This window comes from Schistocerca serialis, chromosome 5, assembly GCF_023864345.2.
Source record: "Schistocerca serialis cubense isolate TAMUIC-IGC-003099 chromosome 5, iqSchSeri2.2, whole genome shotgun sequence".
NCBI classification, from domain to species: domain Eukaryota; kingdom Metazoa; phylum Arthropoda; class Insecta; order Orthoptera; family Acrididae; genus Schistocerca; species Schistocerca serialis.
In genome coordinates, this window is record NC_064642.1 from 266,524,167 (window position 1) to 266,545,841 (window position 21,675).

General features: G+C 39.5%; 1 protein-coding gene across 1 annotated transcript in view; it reads left to right on the plus strand.

Moving 5' to 3' along the window:
- Window positions 1–21,675, plus strand: part of LOC126481298 (uncharacterized) — a 238,280-nt gene that overhangs the window by 78,306 nt on the left and 138,299 nt on the right. Inside the window, exon 2 of the mRNA XM_050104947.1 lies at window positions 13,608–17,021. Within this exon, the coding sequence (XP_049960904.1) occupies window positions 13,883–17,021 (3,139 nt within the window). The 5' untranslated portion in view covers window positions 13,608–13,882. The remainder of the gene's footprint in view (window positions 1–13,607; window positions 17,022–21,675) is intronic.

A 21,675-nucleotide genomic window follows, 5' to 3' on the forward strand; every position in this document is an offset into this window, starting at 1 on the left:
AGTAGTCAAAATAATTGCTAAACATGGCCACAATTCGTTTACAGTATTTTATAATATTTAAATACTTAAATCTAAATACATTATATAATTTTACAAATTATCACCACACTTATATAATTCGTTGCAATTAAAAGAAAACCAAAACACTATTCAACGGAACTACAACGTCCATCAAAACACAAAACAAGTATTTTCTGGTCTATTTTGCCCAGCATATTATCTCTGCTGCTGTGCTTTAAATTTTAAATTACTTGAAAGAGTTCCATATTATCCCCTGTTACCTTACATACCCCCACTTCATGGAGACATTACCTTAGTAACGGCAACATGAAGTAGCACCAAATGGAGTGAACCCATATTACTTTACATATTAAACATTTTAATTATAACTATAATGGCACCAAAACATGTAGAACAGTGTTATAGCGGTGAGTTAATCAGTGTAAGTACTGTCATCAGAAAACATACATACATAATCCAACAATGTATCCAACTCAAATATACAATTGGATAGTCTCCTATTGAGTCTGATTGGGCAGGCAAAATAAATGCCCATGTTAGTCTATATGTAGGTTGCACACTCACAGCACATTAACACTTCCATTTTTTACACAGTTGTTGCTGTAAGTTGCACAAAGTTGTTGTAACCAGATCCTTTTGTTCACAGGATTATGCATTGGAATACAGTCTTTCCAAACTTGCCAGCCAACAGCACTGTGCTTCCTCTCATTAGCCAAGCCATCCTATCAAAATTTAATCAAATCCTCTTAAATCTTGGCTAGACATGCAGACCCACATTTCCCAGGAATCAGGCTATCCAAATCCTCCCTGGAACATCCTGTTTTCACTGATCAGTTCTTATTGAGGTTTGTACAAATGACAAACATGCACATAAATCAAACACAAACATGGCATAGTTAAATATATTCTATTTCACCCTTCAAATATTCCCAGATCAGGACCTCCGACACTTCTACCCCCACGCACCAGTATCAACTCCAGGTGCCACAGATACATTAGGAATTTTAATCAAATCTCTTTTTTTTTATTATTATTATTATTATTATTATTTTTTTTTTTTTTTTTTTACAAACTATTTGCAGATTTCCTCCCTCCTATATTCTCCACATATTTATACAGAAGCAGACTATATGTACAGTAGGTTTCAGTTCCCGTATGACTTTCAACAAGGCTTCTATCACACCCACACCAGTTGTGCAAATCCATTGGACAACAGATTCCCTTATTGCAAATATATACAGTATAATGAAGTTTGTTGACCACCAACAATGGCATCGCAACATACACAGTAACACAAATAATACTCCAATTATAAATACACGTATACATAGCCCCCAATATTTTTTTTTTTTTTTTTTAACTCGACAAAAGTGTACATAGGAATCTCACTTCCTTAACCTTTATTCTTTTACCACATATTTTTTCAACTCCGTTACATTTCTCAGTCCAAATGGCTTTTTGGACACTGGATATACCAACCTATATGCATTAGGGTGTGGACAACCCGTTATCTCAAAGGGTCCATGGTATAATTCAAATAACTTTTTGATTTCGCCATCAATGTCACTGGATTTTTTCTTGTTCCTCACCAGCACCTTATCTCCCTCCTTGAACTTTGTTGTCTTATACCTTTCTCCATGCCTCCTCTGTCTCTCATGTCCTTTCTTTAACATTTGCTCTCTGGCCACCTGCATCTTCTCTTGACTTGTCAAGTCTTGAGATGGAGGAAAATCTATGTGTTCTGCTATTAGATTGTCAGGCTTGATATCTTTCATGAGCTCATAGGGTGAGAATCCTGTTGCACAACTCTTCACTGTGTTCATAAGATCCTCAAATACAGTTATATATTCTGCCCAAGTACTATGCTTTTTACTGCAATATGTCCTACATAGCCTACCCAGCTCCCTCATATACCTCTCAGCAGGGTTTCCCGCAGGGTGATACACTGAAATCCTTATATGCTTAATCCCAGATCTTTGCATAAACTTCCCCCACACACTAGATACAAATTGTGCTCCATTATCAGACAGAACATTCTCTGGTTTTATAACATTCACAAAGTAATCTTTCTCTAGCTTGTTAATTATATTCTGGCTAGTGGCCTTTTTCAGTGGATACAGCCTTACAAACTTTGAGAATACATCAACAGCTAAAAGAACATACTTTACACCCCCTCGACCTGTTGGCAGCCTCCCAAATAAATCAATAGCCAGCAGTTCACCATTTCTTTTAGGAACAATATTCTGCATCTCTCCTTGTACTGCAATAGTATTATACTTCACTTTTTGACATTTGTCACAAGAAGCCAACTGTGTCTTTACTCTCCTGGCCATGTTGTTAAAACTAACATAGTCCTGCAGTATTTCCAAACATTTTTGAGCCCCATAATGCCCATGGCTAACGTGGATGTAATTTATTAATTTTTCCACATGCTCATCTGGAAAACATACCTTCCACTCCTCTTTGTCCAAATTTCTTCGTCTAAATAAAATACCTTTATAAATTCTATAATATTTAGCTATTTTTTCATGTTCTTTACTTCCAAAGTTTGTTTTGACAAACTTCAAGGTTTGGTCCCCATCCTGAAGTCTCCTCACGTCCTTACAGATGGATCTGATTTCCTTCTCTTCACCCACTCCTTTCATATACAATATCTGTAGTCCTTTCTCGTCTCCATTCGCTTCATGTTCTTCTCCAATGAAAGGTAATCTTGATAAGGCATCAGCCACATTGTTGTCTGTGCCCTTAATATATCTTATCTCATAGTTAAACTGCTGCAAAAACATGGCCCATCTCATGAGTCTATTATTTAACAGCTTACATTCTTGCAAATAGCTCAGAGCCTTATGGTCTGTGTAAACAATCACTTTCCTACCTTCCACATATATCCTGAACTTCTGAAATCCAAAAACTATGGCTAAAAGTTCCTTCTCTGAGATACCATACATCAATTCATGTTTGGACAGCATTCTACTTGCAAAAGCGATTGCCCTGTGCTCGGTCTTCCCATGTACTACCCTCTCCTGAAATAGCACTGCCCCTATCCCATAATCTGAGCTGTCTGCCCCAATACAGAAAGGCAAAGACAAATCTGGATAGAACAAAATTTTGCTGTTTTTTAAGCTATTCTTGATGGCTTTAAATTCCCGGTCACAGTCAGATGTCCAGCACCAGGTTACACTTTTCTTTAATAGTCTACATAAGTTAGGTGAATTCAGGCTATAATCACTTATGTACTTCCTATAGAATGAACATAGTCCTATAAATGATTTCAATTGTTTCCTGTTTGTTGGCACCTTGCAGTCAACAATAGCCTTGATTTTCTCTTTATTGGGCAGAATGCCATCAGGAGTTAACTGATGACCAAGAAATAGTAATGTTGCTTGAAAAAATTCACACTTACTTAACTTAAGGGTCATCCCCCCTTTAGATATAGCCTTGAATACATCCTCCAACAGCTGACAGTGCTCTTGCCAATTGCTACTCGTAATCAAAATGTCATCTACGTACACGGTCAATTTTCTCATTAGTTCATCACCCAACACATGACTTAAAGCCCTTACAAAAACTGCTACAGATATTGATAAACCAAATGGCACAACTGTAAACATATAAGTCCTGCCCTCAAATAAGAAAGCAGTGTACTTTCTGCTCTCTTCAGCCAATTGCACCTGCCAGAACCCTGAAGTCAAATCAACACTTGACAGAATTTTAACATTATAAAATTTTTGCAACAGCTCATCCATGTTCTCTGGCTGATCATTTTCTTTGACTATTATTTTATTTAGCTTTCTTGCATCCAGTACTATTCTTATAGAACCATCCCTCTTTTTCACCACTACTATTGGATTACAATACTCACTGCTCCCCATTTCCAGTATGCCCCACTTCAACATCATCTGTATCCTTGCCCTTACAGCCTCTCTATTAGCTATTGCTATAGGATAAGGTTTGGCCCTTATCACTTCATGTGGCAATACCCTCAAAACATAACTGAAATCTACGACTTTTCCAGGTCTGTCAGAGAACACATGCTTATGCTTACACAATAAACCTGTAAGCTGCACCTTTTGTTCCTCATTTAAATGTCCCATTTCATTCACTTTGTCATGTATCTGCTGTTCAGTGCAGATCTCATCACCTACCTCTTCTATCCTTTGTAAATGAGTAATAGTCTCACCTCCTTTTAATTCCCCTTTAAATTTTATTCTTCGTCTATTTCCACCAGCATCAAATTCTACCATTCTGTCCTTTACAAAAATGCTACAGTCATACTTGTACAAGAAGTCCATACCCAAAATTACATTCAATGCCAAACCCTTCACCACAAAGCAACTAATATCAAAACAATACTCATTACTATTAAATTCCAGTAATACTTCCCTGCTGATGGGCTTGCTACATGTCCCAGTTGCTGTCTTAATTTTGACTCCTGTAACTGGTAATTCTATTAATCCTAAACCTTTAATTTGCTGCCAGAAAGATTCAGAGATTGCAGATAAACTTGAGCCAGAGTCTAATAATGCTATATCTGCAACTCCTCCCACACTGATATCAATTATTGGCTGTATCACCTCTATCTCTACTCTGCTCAGCCCTGATTCCCGTAATAAATCTCTTTCTACTTCACTCCTGCTTTCCTCTTGCATAATGCAAATCTCTTTAGGTCTTTCTCCAAAACATACATCAGTATCCCCTTCAAACAGATCCTTAATAGCAAACTCAACATTCTCTTCTTCACTTAATTCTTCCAATTTTCTGGCAATTTTAAATTTTATTTTACCCCATTCTTCAGGCATCAAAGCTTTATGTAATTTTGCATAGGACACCCAATCACTCAAATCATAATCAGCCTCCTCCTTTCCTAACCATCCACAATTAACATCTTTGAGGCTTGCATCATCAGTTAAGAAAACATAGGTTTCAATTTTATCTTCTGGGCAACCTACAGCAACATTCTCCATATCATTACACATTTCCATATCCACACTGAAGTCATTATCACTACCACAGTTAACACCTGCACCCACAAGCACAGTAACCTTATCAATAGGTGATTTAACAGCATTTTCCACATTGTTAAATACACCACTCATATTAGCCTTTACATCACACTGAATAACCCTCGCCTCACCTTTTCCACAATTCTCCATACTATTTCCAATAGACATCTCTACCCATTCATCACACCCATTATTACTGTGAACATTGCCCCTTAATTCCATATCCACTTCTGTTCCCCGTTTTGATGAAACTACCTCTGTCTCTGGTCTTTCAATGAATTTTGCTGCACACAAACCAATATTGTCCTTCTCTGCTTGTAATTTCTCTTCCCTTTTAAACATGTCATCAATGTAATACTCCCACTGTTCATTGCTGATATTAGCCTTGTTCCCTTTTTTCCTCTTATACCTTTTATCTGTATTTCTATAATTGTTAAAACCCCTCCATAGATTTTCATTTCCTAAGACAGCATCCATATGACATATCCCAATTTCCCTATTTTCCTTGCTGACTTTATTACTCATCCCATCATGTCCTTGTCTGGCCCTGTTCACATAATTACCAGCCCCCCTGCGGACCTTAAGTGAGGCATCAATTAGTTTTTTGATTGCCTACCCTGTCCATTTGCATCTGGCATTCCTACCCTCATACCTTCTCTATCACTCCTCATCTGATCAAAATTGTCTCTTCTCCCTCCAAAATTTCTGTCATACCTTTGTGGCTTGCTTCTCCAATCTCTATCCTGATTATTCTGATCACTTCTATCTTCTCTCCACCTGTTATGGTTATTACTGTATTCATAATTAATACTGTTTCCCCTTTCATGATACCTTCCACTCTCCCTATGTTCCATGTATTTAGGTCTGTAACACAATGCCCTGTCCATATTATCCACAAAATTAAGAAATTCTTCCACTGAATCTGTTGCACTGTGAATCAAATCCCATTGCAAATGCTCTGGTAATCTTCTCTTTAGTGTAGATATTTCTGTTAATACGCCCAGTGGCCTATCCAGATGATTTAATTTATTCAGTTCTCTAACACAGAACTCTCTCATACTTTCCTTTCCACTCTTGTAACTGGATCCATTCAAAAAATCGTTTTGCAATCTTAATTGTTTTGCTTGGCCCCAGTATTTGTTCAAGAACAGGTTTTCGAAGGTTTTAAAATCACAAAATCTATCATCATTTTGGTTTGCCCATGTTTGAGCTCCCCCTTCCAACTGCCTCTTAACATATTTAATTTTTGCCTGCTCACTCATCCCTGTCACAAAGTTATCCTTACACGCAGCTAGAAAATCAACTGCATGGTATTTATTCTCCCCATTAAAAGGTTTTGACAGAAATCCATGCCCCAGAGGATATCCCAACAATAAATTTCCATTCCCTGCTGCCACAGTATTAACTGTTTCCCTCAAGACATTTATTTCCCCTTCTAATTCCTTCTTATTGTCAGTAATTCCCTTATGGCAATCCAGCACTCCTATCTTAATGGATTCAATGTCTGCCTCTGTTTGTCTTTGAAATAATGTGCATTTCTGTTCCTGTACCTGAATCTGCCCCACAAGATTACTTTGCACAGTGTCCACCTTGGCTACTAGGCCTCTTTCAACCTCATCAACTCTCTCAATAATTCCCTCAACAATTTTAACTGTGTTTTCAACTTTATCTGTAATTTGAGTGAATTTGAGATCTAGCTGATCAAATTTTTCACTCACTGTCTTTATTTTATCACTAAGCCTTAATTCCATATCCCCTATTTTCGAATCCATTTCTCCAACTATTGCAATTTTTATATTCCCTATTTTCGAGTCTATTTCTCCTAATTTACTAGTAAGTTTTACAAAAAATGTGCTGAGGTCACTTCCTGGTATCCAGCCTATTTCTTTTGGCATGCTAGGGCTACTACAGGTACTCCTAACATCCACTGATTCACCTTCACTTTGAGATTCACGCGTCTCATCGGCCATGGCTAATGAAAAGGACACAATTTTGCAATGTAGCTGCTGGCTGTACTTATCTTTTAAATCCTCGTGTGACGCGACGTCTGCAGTGAGCTCCGCAGCACAGCTATGCAATGAATCTTAATCGGCGGCGTGGACACACAGCAAACTCAATCAGGAGCGAGAACACGTTGCGTAGGCCCTTGGCAGCATGTAGTCGTGTTGGTCGGTGGCACGGACGACGGCGTTGATCGTCGGCAGCACGTGGATACAGCTTCGACTGCTTTACCCGTAGCAACACATGGACGTGGCACGGACGACGGTTTCTTCTCGCGGCAGCACGTATCGCGGCACGGACGACTGTTTTACCCGCGGCAAACACGTGGTCGACTCATCAGACTGTGTAACTGACTGCTTCACAATCGTGGTGGCCTTATATCGGCGTAACCACGGGGCAGCGCGTATCTTGTCCAGCACAAACACTCCGGTACTGCTAATGCACCGATTTAGCTCAGAGCCCCCACACTGACTGTTCAAAAGCCTAACATCAGACGGACATTCGATTCCGAAATACTATGGAATATGGAAGAAAGTCCTATCCCGGACGAGCCCCCAATTGCAACTAAACTCGGGCTCGTTTACTACCTATTTTTCACGTGGCTCATCTGTAAAGGGGGTTGGTAGTAAACGGTTGCATTTGCGCCCCTATTATTGAGTCTGATATTGGCTGGCTTTTGAAGAGCAGTGAATTGAACTATACACATTCAGATTGAAACTTATTTATTCAAAAGAAACACTTTAACGTTGTGGCCATGCATTTTTTAAGTTCACAAATAATAATCGGTGCAATTCGTACACTGTTTGTCTCACACCCACACACTTTCACTTTGTTCCTTCGCATACCCTGGCGTCCATGCTTGCACTCGCGGCACTTTTCCGCTCCCAACTCGCCACCACAACGGCCAACCACCAAAGACCTCGATTTTCCCGCTCACATCCACAGTCCTGAGTCGGGTCACATGACACCACAGTAGTCAAAATAATTGCTAAACATGGCCACAATTCGTTTACAGTATTTTATAATATTTAAATACTTAAATCAATATAATGGAAGGAAACATTCCACGTGGGAAAAATTATATATAAAAACAAAGATGAGGTGACTTACCGAACAAAAACGCTGGCAGGTCGATAGACACACAAACAAACACAAACATACACACAAAATTCAAGCTTTCGCAACAAATTGTTGCCTCATCAGGAAAGAGGGAAGGAGAGGGGAAGACGAAAGGAAGTGGGTTTTAAAGGAGAGGGTAAGGAGTCATTCCAATCCCGGGAGCGGAAAGACTTACCTTAGGGGGAAAAAAGGACAGGTATACACTCGCACACACGCACATATCCATCCACACATACAGACACAAGCAGACATGTCTGCTTGTGTCTGTATGTGTGGATGGATATGTGCGTGTGTGCGAGTGTATACCTGTCCTTTTTTCCCCCTAAGGTAAGTCTTTCCGCTCCCGGGATTGGAATGACTCCTTACCCTCTCCTTTAAAACCCACTTCCTTTCGTCTTCCCCTCTCCTTCCCTCTTTCCTGATGAGGCAACAATTTGTTGCGAAAGCTTGAATTTTGTGTGTATGTTTGTGTTTGTTTGTGTGTCTATCGACCTGCCAGCGTTTTTGTTCGGTAAGTCACCTCATCTTTGTTTTTATATATAAATACTTAAATCTAAATACATTATATAATTTTACAAATTATTACCACACTTATATAATTCGTTGCAATTAAAAGAAAACCAAAACACTATTCAACGGAACTACAACGTCCATCAAAACACAAAACAAGTATTTTCTGGTCTATTTTGCCCAGCATATTATCTCTGCTGCTGTGCTTTAAATTTTAAATTACTTGAAAGAGTTCCATATTATCCCCTGTTACCTTACACATTGTCTCTAACTTACTAACTTCTTCCCTTCCAACCTATAACTTCTCAGAATTTCAGATGTTATTGTTGACTTCAGTCTCACGCTATCTTTCCATCCCTTCCTTAATATAATATCTAGAGTGAAAATCCATTTATGATTTCCTTCTTTCCTTTCCTGTCTTTTCACAGATTAAGAATCTCTGGTTCTTTTATTCATTAAGACTTTTCAGGCTGCTGGGAGTAAAATATTTCCTATCATTGTTCACCAGCAGTTTTATTCTGTATGTCCTTCATAACAAATAATGACAAAATAATGAGTGTGTACCATACCTCATTGTGTATTACTCGTGTGTGTCTCTAAACCACTGTAATTTGTCTCAATGCCTGCAATATTTATTTAAAAATGCATCTTTAGGAAATTATGTTCCCATTTTCTATAAAAAAATTTCCAGAACAACATCAATTGATAGGAGATTATCACATTCTTTTTTATTACTGACATTGTATTGATTTTTAAGGTTCTGTACCTCAATCAGTGAAAATGGAACCGTTGATAGTGTCACTTTTTTGTCTATATGTCTGCCTGTCTGTCCAACTGTTAAGAATCCTTTTTCTCAGGAATTATATCAACAAAAATAATCAGTTTTTGAAAATATAAACTAATTGAATAGATAAAAAAATCTATTTATCAAATGTCAGCTGTACAACATACATGTAAAAAGTGTTAAAGTTTGCAAGTGTTTGGAGCCAGTGGCTTCTTCTTCTGGCAGAAGGGTTGAAGGGGAAGGAAGAGGGGTGAAGTAAAAGGACTGGTGAGATTTAGGAAAAGGGGAGAGTTTGGAAAAGTTGCCCAGAACCCCACTTCCAGGGAGACTTACCATATGGGATAAGTAGGAAAGACCGATTTTTGGGGACTGCACCAGATGAGATTTGAAAACCAGAGAGCTTAAAGGTGGAAGATAGAGTAATACACAAGACAGAGATTACTGACAGAACATCCTGTTAATAAGAGTGGAAAGATAAGCAGTGTATGTGATAGAAGAAGGGGGCGGGGGGGGGGGGGGGGGGCGGCATGAAAAGTAGACTGGTCAGAAAATCAGAGCTGAAAAAACTGAAAACTAAAAGGGAATGAATAAAGGAATAGTTCCTGTGAAGAAATGCTGTGGCCAAAGAAATTAACAAAAATTAAGGCCAGGTGGGTGGTGATCAGAACAAAGGATGCGTTGTTGTGCCAGTTCCTTCGTGCAGAGGTCTGAGAAACTGTTGTCTGGGGGAAGAATTCAGACAGCACCTGTGGTGTAACAGGGGAACAAGTACCAAGGTCGTGGCTGTCATGTTGAAGAATACGCTCACCAACAGGATATTGTGTGTTGGCAGTATACACCCCTTGCCTATGCCCATTCATCCTAACTAAAAACTTGATTGTAGTCATGCTGATGTAAAAAGCCAAACAGTGTTTTATAACAGCTGGTATATCACATATGTCATTTCACAGGTGGCTCTGCTTTTGATAGTATATGTTTTGCCAGTTACAGGGCTGGTATAGGTGATGGTAGGAGTGTGCACAAGACAAGTCCACAGTGGGGATGGACTGGGGACTGATAAGTGGGTTGTAGTGATGCTGGTTTATAAGGTCAAACAGTGTTTACATAATAGCTGGTTTATGACATGGGTTGTTTGACAGGTGGCTCTTCTTTTGGTAGTAGGAGTATGTGTTTTGCCAGTTACAGGGCCGGTAAAGGAGCTTGTAGAATAGGTTGATGGGAGCAGAAGGAGCATAGGGACTATTCCGGAGAGTGGGAGGGCAATGAAAAGCTATTCTAGGTGTCAGGGGCAAAATGTCACAAAGAACAGGCCTCATTTCAGGGCATTATTGTAGGAAGTCAGAGCCTTGTTGAAGTAGCTGACTAATACATTCATGACCAGGATAATACTGAGTGGCAAGTGGTGTACTCCTAAGTTGTTTTTTGGAACGATCAGCAGTACCAGGATTGGATGTGATGGCCCAGAAAATCTGCTTTTGAACTAAGCTGGTAGGGTGCTTATCTCCAGTGAAGGCTGAGATGATAATGGTGTACTGCTGTAAAGAGTCTGCATCTGAACAAATACATTTGCCTCTAATGCCAAGGCTGCATAGGAGGGAATTTGACACTTAAAAGGATGGCAACTGTCAAGATGTTAGTACTGTTGTTTGTTAGTAGGTGTAACGTGAACAGAAGTGTGTAGCTGACCTTTGGTGAGAACAAGACTAGCATCAAGAAAAGTAGTATGGGATTCAGAGTAGGACCATGTGAAATATAATTCCCAGAATTTCAACAGGTCAGCCTCATCTTAAGGCCATGTGGCAAAGATGTCATCAAAGGAAAAGTAGTTGTGGTAAGTATAAAGTTGATGAAGATGATCAGAAAGGATGTCATATGGTTGTAATCAGGTGGGTGCTGACTGAAGAAGTGTTCGGCAGCAGACAGACAATGCACATGGGGGATGTAGTATAGAGGAAGGTGGCATCAGTTGTCACCAGCAGGGTGCGTGATGGGAGTGGGAGGGCATAGATTTTAGACAGTTGAGGAAATGTTTTGTGTCTTTAATATAGGGGGGAAGGCTTTGTACTATGGGTTGCAGGTACTGATCAACTAAGACAGATATATGTTTGGTGGGTACTTTGTAGCCAGAAACTATGGGCTCACCAGGGTGATTGGGTTTGTGGATCTTAGGAGGAAGCAAAAGGTGGGGTACATGGTTTGGGTGGGATAAGAAATTCTATGGATTGAGGTGTTATTCCTTATGAGCATCCTGCAGCAGGGACTGCAGGTCAGTTTAAATCACATGCATATGCTGTGTAGAGGTGTCAGACAACTGGTGTAGACTTTCACTTACATACTTCTGTCAGTCAAGTACCACAGTGGTTGATCCCTTGTTCACTGAGAGGATAATGATGTAGTCATCAGCTTTTAGGAAATGAAGAGCTTTGAGTTTTGCAGGAGGCAGGTTAGAGTCATGTTGTGGGGACATGAGGAAGGACTGTGAAGCAGTGCTGGATGTGAGACATTCTTGGAAGGCTTGTAAGGGATAATTTTGAAGTAGTGGTTTTCTCAGGAATGGTAGACATATCAAGCTGAAATTTATGTCACGTACTATGGTCTACAGTCCCTCGGCAATTGTAAAAATTTAAGCTTTTAAGTCAATGTAATCAAAAGATACAGCCATTTATGTCACATACTTTGATACTTGCAAACTCACTCATCAAAATATATAGGGTACATTTTGTTGACCTAGAATCATGAAATTTGGCAAGCAGCGAGGTTTTACATAATAAATGAAGAAAAAATCTAAAAATTATTAATTTGTAACTATATCCCACGATAAATTACTTTTTGCCATTTGCTATCTGACTGTCTGTCTGTCCATCTTGTAAGACCCTTTTTGTCAGTAATTACAACATAAATGTGAAATTACACATTCATATACTATTTTTTGTACTGTAAACTTTTCTGTGCTAAAGAAAGGCTTACCTTTTTGTAGATAGAGAATATGTGTTTGACATAGGCATTAGTGAAAGGAATTATAACTACCAAATTGGATATATAACCACACAGCACGTATCAGATTTTGTAGAAATCATATGGAAGTTTGTTGACATTGACTAGAATACAGAGCACTCTCAGCTGAAGTGTACTGTAAAACTATATACAGTCTTTCATTTTTTATAACATCCTAGTCTATTAGGAATATATATACCAAGTGTCTTGACAGTATTTTTAGAATTTTTAAATATTACAATTTTTGGGCAGATGATTAATAAACACTATAAATGAATAATACAACAAATTGCTATGCATCATACTGAGATCATCCAAAAACTGGTATGGAAAAAGATGCAGAGGAAGTTAATTAGTTCTTGAACATAAGGCAGCAAATATTAAACCTTATTAGGTAGAAAATTTCTTGTTAACTGTTTGGGCTAATAATTTATTTTTTGTCAGTCAAAGATGTGAATTTTTGTAATTATAAAATTTATTTTGATCTTGACTGAATTAATGTCTTGCTATTACATATACTCTGTTTCACCATTAACAGACAGTTTTATCAGGCCAAGACACTCTGCACCATGGTTGAAATTGCAGGAGGCGAATATAGAATTGATTTCGTGTAGCATGATTAACAAACGATTATCATTGTGGAGTCAGTTAACAGGTGCTTTCAAAATTTTAACCTTATACTGTCTTTCATTCAGATCATTTTGGGTGCCCATATCCAATTTGTTTTCGATTCAAGTTTTCATGCAGTTTTATCAGAATTCAAATAAAACTACACTGGTTTCCTGCCAAGTGAAGGTAATGTACACTTTTTTTGGAGAGCTGTCTTCTGTTTCTGGCATATGCTGATCAGTATTACTACACTCAATTGAAGGACAATACAAATGAACTGTGTTCTTCTTTTGGAAGTAGTACTACTGGCATCAAACTGCTGAGGTAATGGACACTAAACTCAAAAATTTAGGGAATAATGGTGGGCAATCATCAGACATGTATACAATGTAATAAAATGCTGAAAAATATTTCAGTCTCACTTAGAAAATTTATTTCACAGGTGAAGCAAATGCCATTGGCAGTGAAACCACCAGAACTTGAATCGAAAGGTTTGGAGGAGGGTCAGTTATTAACTACGGTTGCTTTGGAAGCTGCTACAACAGAACAATTGTCTGTTTCTGCAGATATCAAAGACACGAGCGGCCCAGCAGTGAGTGCAACAGTTGAAAGAAGTTCCCAAGAATCATTTGAGTACAGTGAGGAGTGTTACAGTCGACTAACTGCTGAAGATTTTCCATTTGGCGACCAAGGTTCTTTTGTTCTGGAACAAGGAAAATTATGTGCATTCACAGATAGTGAATTAGAACTCCCTTTTGAAGAAGATGCAGAAAGTGTTTACCTGGATCCACAAGAAAGACTGTTTGAGAATGAATTTCCTGAATGTTTGAGTCAGGCACCTATGATAAAAGAATACAAACCTGTTCAACAATTGACCACTGTAGCTGGGGAAGATGTCTGCATATGTTCAGGAGTGTGCACATGTTCAAGTGGAGGAACTGCACCAGTGGAAACAGAACCACTTTTAGGAGAAAAGAAATTATCTGATGAATCAGAAGAACCTCATGTTCTGGAGGAGTTAGCTCCTGTAAGCACAGAAGTTCCTGCTGCAACAGAAATAGCAGCATTTGATGAAAAAGTTTCAGATGTGTCACCTGTACAGGTGGCACCAGAAGAACCAATGGTGCTGGGAGAAGGAAAGGTTACAGAAGAAAAAGTAGCTGCCACCCCTGGAAAAACAGTTTGCTCGTGTTCAGGAGTGTGCACGTGTTGTGCACAGTGCACAGGAATTGCACCAGTTAAAACAGAAATACCTGTGGCAGTAGAAAAGGTATCTGAGGAGTCAGTTACAGAAAGTTTGTACACAAGAATTTCAGCAGAGGACTTCTACTTTGGTGATCCAGGTTCCTTTGTATTAGAGCCGTCTAAGACCTGTGAATTTACAGACAGTGAACTAGACCTACCATTTGAGGAGGAAGTAGAAAGTGTATATCTTGGTTCATCAGAAAGATTGTTCACGGATGAATTTCCTGGAAGCGCTAATATACCTCCTTTAATTGTGCAACCTCATGTTGTGCTGGAGTTAGCTCCTGTAACTGCAGAAATCCCTGGCGCAACAGCAATAACAGCATTTGATGAAAAAGTTTCAGAGTTATCACCGGTAGAGGTGACAGCAGAAGGACCAACAGTGCTCGGCAAGGGAGAGATTATAAAAGCTGGGTGCATATGTTCAGGAGTTTGCAGATGCACAAGTACAGCAAGTGCACCAGTTGAAAAAGAGCTACATTTGCCAGAAGAAAAGATATCATTGGGGTCATTTACTGAAAGTTTATACACCAGAACTTCAGCAGAAGACTTTTACTTTGGTGAGTTTGGTTCTTATGCTTTAGAAGGGCCTTCAAAGATATGTGAGTTTACAGAGAGTGAGCTAGAACTGCCATTTGAGGAGGAAGTGGAAAGTGTATACCTTGGGTCGACAGAGAGGTTATTCCAGGATGAATTTCCTGGAAGCACTAATATACCTCCTTTAATTGTGCAACCTCATGTTGTGCTGGAGTTAGCTTCTGTAACTGCAGAAATCCCTGGCACGACAGCAATAGCAGCATTTGATGAAAAAGTTCCACAGTTATCACTGGTAGAGGTGACAGCAGAAGGACCAATAGTGCCCGACGAGGGAGAGATTATAAAAGCTGGGTGCACATGTTCAGGAGTTTGCATATGCACAAGTACAGCAAGTGCACCAGTTGAAAAAGAACTACATTTGCCAGAAGAAAAGATATCATTGGGGTCATTTACTGAAAGTTTATACACCAGAACTTCAGCAGAAGACTTTTACTTTGGTGAGTTTGGTTCTTATGCTTTAGAAGGGCCTTCAAAGATATGTGAGTTTACAGAGAGTGAGCTTGAACTGCCATTTGAGGAGGAAGTGGAAAGTGTATACCTTGGGTCAACAGAGAGGTTATTCGAGGATGAATTTCCTGAAAATGCAAAATTACCTCCTTTCAGCATGGAACCTGTTACCATAACTGATGTAGTGTTGCCCCAAGCAGTGCTTGAAGTTCCAGAAACAACAAGTGAAACTGTTCCTGTGGGAATGATTACTCCTTCGACAGGTATAGAAGCTCCAACAAGACTAGAAGCTCCAACAAGACTAGAAGCTCCAACAAGATTAGAAGCTCCAACAAGACTAGTAGCAGCCGAAGGTTACAGGATTGAAAGGTCAACGAGCAGTACTGGAGAACTTCGTGATGAAATTTATTATGATGTTCTTGGGAGGACAGCAATGGAACCTGGTACCGAACATATTGTTGCAGAAGTTTCATATATGCTTGTGGAACCACTGGAAGCTATCAGAAAGATGGAAGATGAAATTATGTCTGAGATTCCAAGAATACTGTCAGAGCTACTAGCCAAATGTGAAGGTTCACCTGAAGGAAAACCAGAACTGTCTGAGATACAGCATGTTTTATCTGAAGTACTAGCAAAATGTGCAGCTGTAGATGCTGATAAGCAAACAATTATGGAAAATGTTATTACTGAAGTACTGACAAAAGGTGAAGGAGGACTAGAGGCAGGTGATGTACATGATATTTTGAAAGAGTTGATAGGAAAATGTGAAGGTACAGTTCCAGGAGCATTACAGATACCTGATACAATTATGGTTACAGGAGGAACAGAAGCACCTGATGTCAAGGCTATTCTGTCAGATGTTATTTCAAAATGTGGAGATAAAGGTAAAATAGAACCATTTGATATAGCTCGAATATTATCTGAAGTGATCACATCACAGGTCGCAATTCAGTCACGGGCTGGAGTTCCAGAGCAGCTTGTAACTCCACAGGTACTTGAACTATTACCTGAGGGTGTTATTCCTCCTGAACAACAAGAAATAAAACAGAAGCGTGTTTGCACTTGTGACTCATCCCCTAAGTATGGAGTAATTAAAGATACATCTGTTGAAAAGACAGAACCACAGGTGCTGATTCAGGATACTGAAGCCTTTGTATCTGCAATTGAAGGTCCATCTGCACATGAAGAACATGTCATGCAAGTTGCTGCAGTTAGTGGCTCAGATGCATCATTCGAATATAATGAAGATAGTTATAGTAGGGTAACAGCAGCAGACTTCCCATTTGGTGAAACAGGTTCCTGCATATTGGAACCTCCAAAGGAATATGGATTTACAGATAGTGAACTTGAGCTACCATTTGAGGAAGAAGAGCCTATTGTAGAATTGGGACCAGAGGAGAGGCTATTTCAGAATGAATTTTCTGGAGTAGTAACAGCAACTCATAAACCTCCCACTATAACCACTGATACTGCAGAAGAAGCTTTCGTGCCTGAAGAAGTTGCAGTTACAGTTGGAGTTCCAGGATCAGCAGAAGAGCCAGAAGGAGGACTTCCAGGTACAGCAGAAGAGAGAGAGGTGCCCGAAGAAACCACAGTTACAGGGGAAGTTCCAGTTACAGCAGAAGAGCCAGAAGAAGAAACATTTTTTGAAGCTATTGGTGAGACACTACCTGAAGAGAAAACTATTGGAGGTAATATCTTATTTTTTCTTTGACTAAATTACTGATATATAATTCTACAACAACAGTGTTATGAAAGGAACAGATTGCTACTCAACACATAGATGAAGCATTGAGTTGCAGACAGGCACAATGAAAAAACTGCTAAACATTTAAGCTTGTGGATAAGAAGGTCACGCCAAAATAGAAAACATACACAAACACACATTCACATGACCACAACTCACACATACACGGCAACTGTCTCTGGCTGCTGTGGCCTGTCTGTGGACTGTGACTGTATTTGAAAAAAGTGAGGATACCCTATCTACATCCCTCCAGAACCTCAACGCCTCCTCGCACACTCACTTTATCCAGTCCTCGTCAAACCAACAACCCCCCTTCCTTCATATTGACTTCCATTTCCAGGATGGCTGCATCAGTACTTTCATCCACAACAAACGTACCAACCATCAACAATAGCTCCACTTCAACAGCTACCACTCATTCCATACCAAGAAGTTCCTTACATAAAGCCTACCCACCCTTGAGTGTCACATCTGTAGTGTTGAGCAGTTCCCCTCAAAATACACCCATGGTCTCACTAAGAGTTTCACAAACCAAAATTCCCCTCCCAACCTTGTCCTGAAACATATCTTCCATGCCTTGTCTCTCCAGTTACCTACCACCACCTACACACCCACTGCCTGGTTGCAAAGAAGCACTCCTTTTGTGACTCAGTACCAACCCACTATGCTTCGACTGCACCCACAGTGGTATTCTGTTGTCCACTGAACCTACACAATATCCCACTCCATCTCAATCCACCCCTGCTCCTAACCTCTTGCCTCATTGCTCATATCCTTTCAAAAGACCTAGATGCAATTCCTGACCCATACATCCTCCCACTACCATCTATTCCAGTCCTGTCACAGACATCATCTATCCCAGCAGAGGTAGAGCTACCTGTGAAAGCAGTCATGTGATCCACAAACTAAACTGCAACCATGCTTCCTATGGTGGCATGACAACTAACAAGCTATCTGCCTACATGAATGGGCACTGCCAAACTGTGTTCCAGAGACAGCTGGAACACCCAATTGCTGATCATGCTGCCTTACCTAACTGGATGTGCTTGACTTCAGTGACTGCTTCACAGCCTGTGCCATCTGGATCCTTCCTACCAACACCAGCTTTTTTTTTAATGAATAGGTGGGAACCCTTTCTATAACATGCACTTCATTCTTGTAAGGCCCTGGCCTCAACCTTCACTAGTCCCTGACCTCCACCTACCTATCCCTTTTCCTGCTCCCTCTTCAGCACTACACACACCTTCCTTTCCACCAATGTACTACTAGTTTTTTTCCCCTTCTCACATCTCTCCTCTCCCCTCTTCCAACACACCCCTACGCCATCTCAGGGGAAGCATATCTTCCAACACCCCTACCAAGTTATCCTTCCCCTTCCCCTTTCTTACCCAGTCCATCCACACCAGCTTGTTGCCTGTGGCAGACACTGTCATTGTCCACAGTCAGGCCACAATAGCTAGAGACAGTGGCCATGTGTGTGTAAACTGTGCTTGTGTAATTGAGCATGTGTCTTTTTTTCCAAATGAATTTTTTGTCCAAATCGTTTAATGTTCACCAGTCTTTTCATTGTGCCGGTCTGTGACTTGTGCCTTCTCTACATGGTGAACAGCAATCTGTCTTTTTCCATGATATTTTTGCTATTCCATTCTGGACTTTCCACTGTTTGATACTGATTCTTTTACACAGTACTCTTTGGATTGGTCTGATGCAGCCTGCCACAAAACTGCTCACTTGTTCCAATCTCTACATCTAAGAGTAGCACTTACACCTTATTTGCTCAATTATTTGTTGGATATGTTCCAATCTTTGTTTTTCCCTACAGTTTTTACTCTCTGTAGCTCTCTTAAGTACCACAGAAAATACTCTTTGATGTCTTAACATATGTGCTTTCCACATGTTCCTGTCCTCACTGATCCTGTGGAGAACCCTCATTTCTGTTCACCTAATTTTTAACATCCTCCTATAGCACCACATCGCACATTTTTTGACTCTCTTCTTTTGAAATTTTTATGCAGTCCATGATTCACTTGCATACTGACTGTGATCCAAACAAACATTCTCAGAAGTTTGTCCTCAAATTAGGGATGACATTTGATACTAAAAGACTTCTTTTTGTTGTGTCTTCTTTTGCATGTGCTTTCTTTGTCCATCATGTTGTTTTACTTGCAAGGTAGCAGAATTCCTTCACTTCATCTACATTCTCATCCCTGATTGTGATGTTAAGTTTATCACTATTCTTATTTCTGCTACTCCTCATTGTTTTAATCTCTATTCAGTTTACTCTCAACCCATAGTGTGTGCTCATTAGACTGTCCATTCCATTCAAAAGATTCTGCAATTCTTCCTCAATTCAACTAAAGAGAGCAATGTCATCAGTGAATTCTATCATTATGATCCTTTCACCCTGAATTTTAATCCCACCCTTGAATCTTTCTTTACTTCCATTATTACTTCTTCTATTTATAGACTGAACACTAGGGGTGAAAGACTGCATCTCTCTCTTATCCCCTTTTTAATCTGAGCATGTCATTCTTGGCTTTCAATTTTATTGTTTCCTAATGGCTCTTGTACATATTGTATATTACTAATCTTTCCCTACTCCTATTTTTCTCAGAATTTTGATCATCTTGCACCATTTTACATTGTCAAACACTTCTTTCAGGCTGACAAATCCTATAAAAATGTCTTGATTTTTCTTCAATCTTGCTTTCATTATCAAGCACAACATCAGTCCTGTCTGTCTGGTGCCTTCACCTTTCCTAAAGTCAAACTAAACATCATCTAACAGATTCTCAATTTTCTGTTCCATTCATCTTTATAATCTTTATTGCCAGCAACTTGACTGCATGTTCTGTTAAGCTGATTTTCCACATTCCTCACCTTAACTGCACTTGCTATTTTCTGGATTGTGCACGATATTTCTCCAAAAATCTGATATATGACTCCACAATCATGGATTAGAAAAACTAACTTGAATAGCCATTTAGTTACCAATTCATTCAATGATTTTAGAAAATCTGAAGAAATTTTATCTGTGCTTTATAGCTCATTTGATTGCAAATCTTCCAAAGTTCTATTAACCTCTGACATTAGTCCTGGATTCCCTATTTCTTTCAAACCAACTCTCGTTTATTTTTCTGTCACATCATCAGACAGTTCCTCCCCCTTATGGAAACCATCATTATAATATTTCCACCCACTGACTCTCTCCTCTGTGTTCAGCAAAGGAATATCTCTTGCAGTTTTAGTGTTTAAGTGTTTGTTTTTACTTTCACAGAAATTTTTTTGACTTTTCAATAAGCTTAATCAGTCCTTACGAGAAACACATCATTATACTGTCGATAACCAAATCCTATTGGAGGTGGCTATACAGGAAGCATTCCTACACAGGCTGTATCTATCTATATTTTGTGTGTGTGTGTGTGTGTGTGTGTGTGTGTGTGTGTGTGTGTGTGTGTGTGTGTGTGTGTGTGTGTGTGTGTGTGTAATGAAAAAGCATAGGGGAGTCTACCATCTGCCAATTACATGAATGAGAATTCCATGGTTGGCTCCCCACTTTCTGCTGCTCTAGTTTGTTGTAATTCATTTTGGATACAGAGTCAAGACATGTTTATGCAAAGTCTTCAGCCACAGTCTTCATCAGCAAAATAGAAACACTCACATTCATATACACAAGCAAGCACACCTCATGCACACATGACCACCAATTCTGGCATTTGTCAGCAAGCTACTTGGAGCCACAAATTTTCAAATCATGTTTGAAAATCTACCTTGCAGCACAATGCTCTTTTCCTGTTAGGAGTTCCTCACAATAGTTGAGTGTCATGCATTAGTTATGTGGAAGCTCATAATTTTTTAATACTTCTGTCAGCATTCCATGGTTGGTCGGTTGGTTGGTTGATTTGGGGGAGGGGACCAAACAGCAAGGTCGTCAGTCCCTTTGGATTAGGGAAGGATGGGGAAGGAAATCAGCCACGACCTTTAAAAGGAACAGTCCTGGCATTTGCCTGGAGCAGTTTAGGGAAATCATGGAAAACCTTAATGAGGATGGCAGGACATGGGTTTGAACCATCATCCTTCCAAATGTGTGCTAGCCACTGCATCACGTCACTTGGTAGCATTCCATGAATTACGTAATGATTCATTCCCAATTTAGTAACATTGACACACAAGGTGCCACAGAACTTTAAAAAAAAGAAAACAATAGTAGATAGACACAACTACCTAGTATGACAGAAAGCAAGAATTTTTTCAAGGAATAGCTTTTGTGTTAACTTTAATGTTTACTTATTAACCATGTAAATGCAAACAATATGTGACAGTGTAATTATGGTTAATTATTAACACAACTTATAGAATACATACCTGACTGCCCTGTTAATATATATGTAGGTGGATGAAGGGGGTAGAGGGGTTTGGTGCCAGTCTTTTGAGGGGTATATGGCAAAGAGTGTGTCGTGCACTGCCAGAAAAGCAGGTGTTGTGGAGGTTCCAAATAGAAAAGATGTTAGAGACAGACATATTATGTTGAGCAAGGTGCTCCACATCTGAATGTTCTAGTTTGCCCTTATTGCAGTTCAGTAGAGATAACAAATTCA